Source organism: Grammomys surdaster, unplaced genomic scaffold (assembly GCF_004785775.1).
Source record: "Grammomys surdaster isolate TR1022 unplaced genomic scaffold, NIH_TR_1.0 382, whole genome shotgun sequence".
Lineage (NCBI taxonomy): Eukaryota > Metazoa > Chordata > Mammalia > Rodentia > Muridae > Grammomys > Grammomys surdaster.
The window spans coordinates 35050-43118 of record NW_021604801.1 but is presented as its reverse complement, the minus strand read 5'-3'; the positions used below and the strand labels follow the sequence as shown (position 1 = coordinate 43118).

The 8069-nt window shown below is 44.0% G+C and overlaps 1 protein-coding gene across 1 annotated transcript; it reads right to left on the bottom strand.

Moving 5' to 3' along the window:
- Positions 1-5545: 5545 nt before the first annotated feature.
- LOC114632675 (transmembrane epididymal protein 1A-like) lies at positions 5546-6829 on the bottom strand. Its single transcript, XM_028781264.1, has one exon. It carries the CDS (start codon positions 6685-6687, stop codon positions 5803-5805), a length of 885 nt encoding a protein of 294 aa, XP_028637097.1. The 5' UTR covers positions 6688-6829; the 3' UTR covers positions 5546-5802.
- Positions 6830-8069: the final 1240 nt, after the last annotated feature.

The window sequence follows — 8069 nt, the reverse complement described above, 5'->3', positions numbered from 1 at the left end:
CCTGCACTTATATAGCAGATGTGCAGTTTGAACTTCATGTGGGTCCTGAACAACTGGAGTGGTGGCTATCCCAAAAGCTGTTGCCTATACATGGGATATGCTCTTCTAGCTGGCCTGCCTTGTCTGGCCTCAGTGAAAGAGAATGTCCCTAGCCTCACAGAGACTTGAAGTGCCAAGGTTGAGGGATAACTAGGGGTCCTCCACCTACTCAGAGGAGATAAGGAGGAGGGATGGGGGAAGGACTATGGGAAGGGGTGACCAGGGTGGGGACAGTGAGAGGGATAAAGTGAAGTAAATAAGTAAATGCAAACTGTAAAGTGAATAAGTAAAAAATTAACTTAAATTTAAAAAATATAAAATAAAACAGACTTCCTATATACTAAAAACCAACCCAACTTGATCTGTAAACAAATTGTAATATAATCTGACTATAAATCTGTAACCAAGCCACTTAGACTTAGCCAATCATAGCAGCTGAACTTCCAACCAATGAGATACTAAACACTGCCAAAATACGCCTATACATGGAGCCCATGACATGACTTAGTGGGTAAAGTGCCTGCCACCAACCTGATGACCTGAGTTCAATCCTGGGCCCCGCATGGTAAAAAGAGAGAATTGATTCCCAGAAACCGACCCCTCAAAGGCATCCTCTGTCCTTTATATGCACATGGCAACCACTTGTGCATGAGTGTGTACATGTACATGAGTGTGCACGTACAAATCAACATGGAAATGTGACAAAATTGTTGTAAAATATGCCCTTATGAAGTGAGTGACAACTTCAGCCAATGAGGTTATGGCCTTCTTGTGTGTTGGGAGGGTAGTGTATACACACATGTTTTTGTGATGTGTACATGTGGGTCTATTTGCATCTATGTACATATGCATCTGAGGGCCAGAGGCTATCTTTGTGTCTTCTTCTTCCCCACCTTATCTTTTGAGCTGGGGTCTCTCACTTACCCTGGAACATGCTAATTCACTAGATCACCTGGCCAGTTAGCTTCAGAGATCCACTTGTCTCAGCCCTACAGTTCTGAGCTTACAGACGTGTTGCTGACATCTCTGTTTCTCTCTGGATGCGGGGTCTCTAGCCAGACTCTCATGCTTGCATGGTAGGCATGTTACTGACTGAGTCCAGGTTATTTCTGTATGCCATTTCCTATTCTCTGTCTACAGATATAAGCTATAATGGGAGGGAGACATTCTTAGACATCTTCGGTCTGCAATGCTTCCTGGCTAGAATCTTTTCTATCTAGTATTTCTTGTAAAATATAAGTGGTGTTTGTGTATATGTGTGTGTGCTGTACATAGTTCATGCATGTGAGTGAGTGTGTGAGTGTGTAAGAGAGTATGTGTGTGTGAGAGAGAGAGAGGGGAGAGAGAAACAGGGAGAGAGAGAGAGGGACAGTGAGAGAGAGGGACAGTGAGAGAGAGGGAGAGAGAGAGGGAAAGAGAGAGGGAGAGGGAGAGAGAAAGGAAGAGAAGGAGAGAGAGACAGAGAGAGAGAGATAGAGAGAGAGATAGAGAGAGAAAGAGAGAGAGAGAGAGTGAGAGAGAGAGAGAGAGAGAGAGAGAGAGAGAGAGAGAGAGAGAGTACTGAGATCATGTGTGCCCATGCAGAGGCCAGAGCAAAACACTGGGTGTCTTCCTCTGTCAATCTCCACCTCCTTGTTCTGAAACAGCATCTCTCACTGAACCAGAAGCTCAGCGTTTGTGCTAGGCCGCCTGGTCAGTGAGGTCTGTCTGTCTCTGCCCCTGAATGCTGGGGTTACAGGCTACACAGCTGTGTCCACCTTTTTACACGCATGCTGAGGGTTCAAACTAGGGCCTCATGCTGGCAAGCTCAAGGAGCCATCATTTCCCTGGCTCCTTCTATTTGCTATTTTTGAATCAGGAGCTCAGGGAACTGAGAGTGAGTGACCACACAAAGGCTGACCCTGTCAGCTGCTGGGATTACAAGTGTGAACCAGTGTGCCTGTCTCTCACTGTTATTCTCCTTGCTGAACCCTGATCGCTTCCTCCTCTGAAGGTCATACAACACAGTGTGCCCCTTCTCATCCTCCTTGAGGTCAAAAAGTGACCTCTGAGACTCATCGACCTGCCTCCCACCTAGGGCTGTATTTCCTGGTCTTATGGTCTTCCTTTCTCACTTCCTTCCCACCACACTAGATTCCCACTCCTGGTTTCGTCATCTTTAGGATTGGTCTAAGCCTCTTATCTTGTCTTAGTCACCAAGCATGATTTGAGTTGTCACCAAGAAGTCTGTATTATCCACCTATCTAATCTCTTGACATTAACTGGCCTGGGATTATGGTATTGAATTGGTTTCAAAATACTTTTCAACATTTTCTAAGATGTCTAAAATGTAAAATGCATAGGAATAATTTTCCTAACTATTTAAATGTATTATTTAATCTAATAATTAAATTACTGAATATTTAATATAATGACTGAGTTATTAACAATTAATTTAATAAGTAAATTGGAAATTATTTCAATTTATCCATTACTAATTAATTATGATTAATTTAATTTAAAATTGCTTGAATTTTAATTTTGAATTTTTAAAGGTGACTGTCACCTATCTATAAGTCCTTCCCCCACTAGATAAAGCTTGGGAAGAAAGTTGAACTCAGATTACATGTATATGAATACAGTAATCAGGGTCTTACTTAATGATGAAATTTCTCTAAAATTAAAGTACTATTTTTATTTTGGAAATTTTCCAAAAATGATAAGCTGATAGAAGTCATGCCTAAGTCTGGCAGAAATTTCCTGTCCAATGTATTTGCAGTGGAAACTTGTCAAAGGACAGAAAAGAGGGAGGCAGTGCTAGGAGTTGGGAGGAGAGAAAAATGCTCAGGGAGAGAGAGGAGGAGGGGGAGGAGAGAGGAGAGGCAAGATGGTGCCAGATGTTACCCTCATGTCTCTAGCAATCTCAGGTCGTTATTCATATCAACATTAGATAATTGGGATAACAATTCTAATTGTGTGGGCATCTTGTGTATTGAGTATTTGCTGATATATAAATCTATTTGTTTAATCTTAAGCTTTAGAGTTTCACTTTACTGGGTTACTGGAAAGTGGGTCCACTGACAATCAGGTGCTTAGAGCTGTGAAGAGACTAGTGGCTCCAGGGATGAACAAACTGGAAAAGGAAACACATTGACCAGTCACTACAAGAGCAAACTGGGGAACATCATGGGGGAACCAGCTCAGGAGCTCCAGCGCTGCGGAAGAGTTGGTGGGACAGGAGTAGTCCAGAGTTAGTGCGGGAAGATTGTAGGTTCATTTTCTAATATTATCCACAACACCTAAGTGCCCACATTCTGATATGCTGGGAATGACAGTAAATTTTATGTCAACTGGGCTTGGCTAGATCAGCCAGTTTGGGTCTGAGTTCCAGGCCAACTTGGTGACAGAGTAAGGTTAAGGACAACCATGACTACACAGAGAACCCAGTCACAAAAACAAAAACAACAAAACAAAAACATAAACAAAAACCCAGCATTTGAATGAAGTGAGCACAGGTCTCATGTAGCCATTGAAGGTCCTAGGAAAGACTAGCTACACCAGTCACCACCACCTCGAGATTTCTAGTTGTACAAAACTTAGGAACTCAAAAATACAGACTGAACCTTCCCTAGTTTCCAGCCTATCTGTCCTATCTTGCAGAATTTGGACTTGATATGCCTTTCTATCTCATTAGTCAGTCAGCCTCTCTGTCTGTCTGTGTTTCTGTCTGTGTGCATGTGTGTGTCTGTCTGTGTATCTGTCTGTCTATATGTCTGTCTATCCATCTAAATATCCTGTTCTCTTCAGAAAACAGTAACCAATGCACTCCTCAGGGTCCAGATGTGCAGACAAACCCAGGCAGATAAGTACAGGGAGATAAGTTGTCAGCCTAGGTAAACTATGCCTGCCTCCTGCTCAAGACTCATCTGTTAACTCTAATTCCCTTTTTAAAACGCGCTTAGGATCTGCTGACACTCATGTTTGCTTGTTTGTGTGGGGCAAGGCCTTCTGACATGCTATGCAACTACATCACCCCTCAACTACTGCCAAAGTCCCCCATTTATACTTGTGTCGAAGGAACTGAATTTGGCAAGTGCCTCTCAACTTGTGTGAGATACAGTTCACATCCTACGCTTTTGCTCTCAGGTGGAATGAGGACATGTTTTAACACTGCCCTCTTACAGAGAATGTGCTGTCAACTAAGAGAGTTGTATCTGTGTGATTCATCCTGACAGCACAGCTGTGCTAAGCCTGTGGCGTGAGGCAGAGACAGGTTCTTCCGAGTACAAAGCTAATGCAACATGGAGAACAATTTTTAGAGAAAAGAATTTAAATCTTCACTTTTGTGACTATTCTGTGATATACAAATTATCAGTGACAAAATGAACACTGCCCCCATGGTCGTGAGCAGAGTATGACACAAGGAGACTCAAAGCTCAAGTTTCTTAGTCATGGGGAGAAGCAGGTTCTGGCTCTGGGATTTTTTGGTAGAAAATAGTTTCTTCTTGGATTGGTTCCTGCCCCACTGGGAAGAGAAGGCTTGGGGTGTGTTGGCCAGAGGCCTGGATCCTGTTTCAGGATGATAGGCCCCTCTGTAAGATTCCCATCTGGCCAGTGTAGACTGCTAGAGCCCTGGCTCCCCTCTCTGACGGTCTCTGAGACCATGGTCCAGGCTCTGCTTATCACTGCTTCTTTTGGGATGCCTATGGCATTTTAAAAGAGCTGCCTTGTCTGCTGCCTGCAAACGTCTGTGCTTCTAGAAGCTTTCCCTGAGCGGAGGAGAGCATTCCTGGCTATATGGGAAGGTAAATACAGTGGCTTCATGTGTCTGCTTCTCCTAGCTTTCCTTACTCCACCTCCTCCTATACTGCCATGTCTGTAAACTTCCAGATGTTTGATGTCTGCATCTTATTTGAAGACATCCATAAAGATCACTGATACCCATCCCCACTTCATGGCATTCTTCCCCCAGCCCCTTCTCCTCAAGTAAGATTCAAGAGTTTCTTTGGTTTCTTCCCAGAAGCACTCACACAGGATACAACACATGCAATAGATTTTCTGAAGGAGTTGGAACAAGTTGTTTTGAGTCACAGCAAAAACCAAAGCAATACAAATTATTGGATTGCTTGTTTTATTTTGCCGGGCTAGTGAACCCAGGTTCCCAGGAACACTAGACACACACTCTACCTGTGGAATATACACACAGACCCTAAACTTGCTTAAACATATTGACATTTTGGGTTTTTTAGTGTATGTGTGCCAGAGAATTGTCAGAGTCAAGTCTTTCCTTCGACACGGTGGGTCCCAGGGATACGCCTCGTGTCCTCAGGCTTGTGGCTGGTGCCTCTACACACTGAGCAACTCACCAGCTCTAAAATTACATGGCAATCACCTTATTACAACCATGTTCAAGAATTCCACTCAGGACTCTTTGCTCTCTTGACTTGAACCCTTGGTAAACTGCCTCCTCTTCCTTCTCCCTACTTTCCCAGAAGTCAGAAGTAGACTTACTCAGTTTAAGTTTCTTTCTCTCTTTATTTTTAATAAGAAAACTTACCAAAAGCTATTACAGAAAAGAACCCTTTTGTTCTTTCTCTATGAATGACCAGAAACCATACAGATAAGGAAAGAGGTGGGGACTGACCTGGATGGAACAGAGTGATAACTAAGAAGTTTTCCTCGGAGCTACAGGTTTATTTGGGGATAAGCAAGCTGGATCCTGGGATGGAACAGCTATGCTGTGGGCTCCAGGCTGTGCATGCACACTCAAGACAGTTTCTGTGCCTACACACCTCCATTCTGTGACACAGGTTCTGCACTGAGCTTTTCTAGTTCTTCACCACTGGATTCCATAGGGCACCACTGGTACCTAGCCTCAAGAGGCTTTGTCCAGGAAGAATAGTGACGGAGCCAGAGACTGGAGAGGCCAAAGATGGTAATAAACAAGGCAAGCCCTAAGGCCAGGTGCCAGCAGAAGAAGATGGTTAAAAATGCCCGGTCCACAGGGTTGTCTGCCCTCCAGGGCTGTCCAGTGAAAGGTATATACATCTCACAGATCTGCATCATCCAGGTGCTTAACACCAGCCCCATCCAGCTCTTCAGGATCCAGAGTGGGGGATCGTCAGGGACCCAGATCTCCACAGTGAGCACCAGAGCAAGCAAGAAGGCAGGCAACACAAACAGAAGATGGACTCGGATTTCCAAGGCGCTTTTGTTCTCAATATGGGTTATCATCAGCAGTGCCAGCACATAGAAAGCCAGGGCTTCGGCCGCGCGCTCCAGCTTCACACTCCAACGTGCCTGATGTGCCTGGCTCACAAGGTCCACTATGCCACTGAGAAGAAAGAACCCAAACATGGTTTCATGCTCCCAGTTGTCCTTGAAAATAAACACCCGCCGAGGGTCCTTCCAGTCTATCATCTTCAGACGGTTGACTCCTAGGGGGTAGAAGTATTCACAAAAAAGGCAAATAGAGGGGACAACCACCTTTGCCACTGCTTCATAGGATACCTGCCAATACAACCTGTGTCCCAGCAGCTTCCTCGGGAGCAAGGGGTGCTTGAGCATCTTCTGTTTCCGGAGCAGGGCCAAAGATGTTAGCAAGGAATAGTAGACCGCGAAGATGAGGAAGCCTACTCCTGGCAGCAGGTGTCCTTCGAGCGTTCCCATGGCTCTTCTGAGTGAAGACTCAGAGAAGAGCAGAGCCGGCAGATAATAGACCTTCACTGACTCTCCTCAGAAGCCTCACAAGAGAGTCCTGGGGCCTGCAGCAGCAACCTGGTGCTGACAGCCACTTGTAAGAAAGAAGATCTGTGACACTCTCAGCGTGGGGCATCTAAGTAATGTGGGTGTTAGTCATCTCAGGGTGTTCCTGTCTGTGGCTTACTGGGGCAGAGATTTCAGCTTCTATACCACTTGGCAGGGAACAGAGATTGGGCTTGCCCTTCCTTTCATTAAGCACCATGCCCCATCCCATCAGGGACAGGGAAGGGAGAGTAGAGGAAATCTGCTTTAGCAGAGGAACTGTGAGTTGACTATCACTGACTGCTGGTGCCAGGCATGGGATATTTCTCTTATTTAAATATTAATTACTAATATTTGAATCTAATTAAAATTTAAATAAAATTAAATCTCATTATATATTAATTATTCTCTCATTTAAATCCCTCAACAGGGGAAATGTAGAAATGGCTCATTGTCAAGAGCTTTTTCCTAACCTACAGAGGACCTAAGTTTGGTTCCTAGCCCTCACCTGGGGCAGTTCACTACTCTCTGTGACTTCAGCCCCAAGAGATCTGTAGTAGCAAATATTTCATCTCAATCAGTCATTTCTACCCCACCTTTGACCATTCTGTCCTCAGATAAAAGACTCAAAATATTTATTATATTTATTATATTTACAGAAGCCTTAATCAGCTCTAAACTGGGGATATCAAGCCTATTGTGTCTATTTTGTCTACTTCCCTTCCCTTCTGATAACCCTGAGAAATGACATGCCATGTTCTGCCTAGGCTGCTCTTACTCTGACTGGCCAGCCTTCATGGACTGTTCTTACAATCCCTTACCCCATGGTGTCTTCTCTCTCCACCCTCTCCCTCTCCCTCTCATGTGGTCCTCCCCAGACCCCCAAACCCAGAAACCAACACCTCACCCACCTCTCTTCTCTCCAGCTGTAGGCTGTCTTCATCTTTATTTGACCAAGAGTTTTAAATTAAGAAGCAAGTTTACATAGCATACATGATGATCTCCTTGTCCATGGGCACAACCGGACTCTGTACTTAACATTACAATACACAGCTAAAGACCAAACCTCAACAATTCCCCCTTTTTGTCTAAATAGAAAAGGTCTTTCTTTTATAATAACAAACAACATACAGTAAGATCAATTATGAAATAATTATGCAAATTATTAGGTAAGAGGTACATTCAAAAATTCCAGTCTGCTTGTATTTGGAAACTCAGAAGAAAGTATTTTATTAATCTATCCTATCCTGGTAAGTTCTGAGTTCTCTATCTAAATCAATTTCTGTCCCAACTTGCATTATTAACTT

Excerpts from the sequence above, each read along its gene's own strand:
- LOC114632675 (XM_028781264.1), bottom strand. The coding sequence starts at position 6,687 with ATGGGAACGCTCGAAGGACACCTGCTGCCAGGAGTAGGCTTCCTCATC.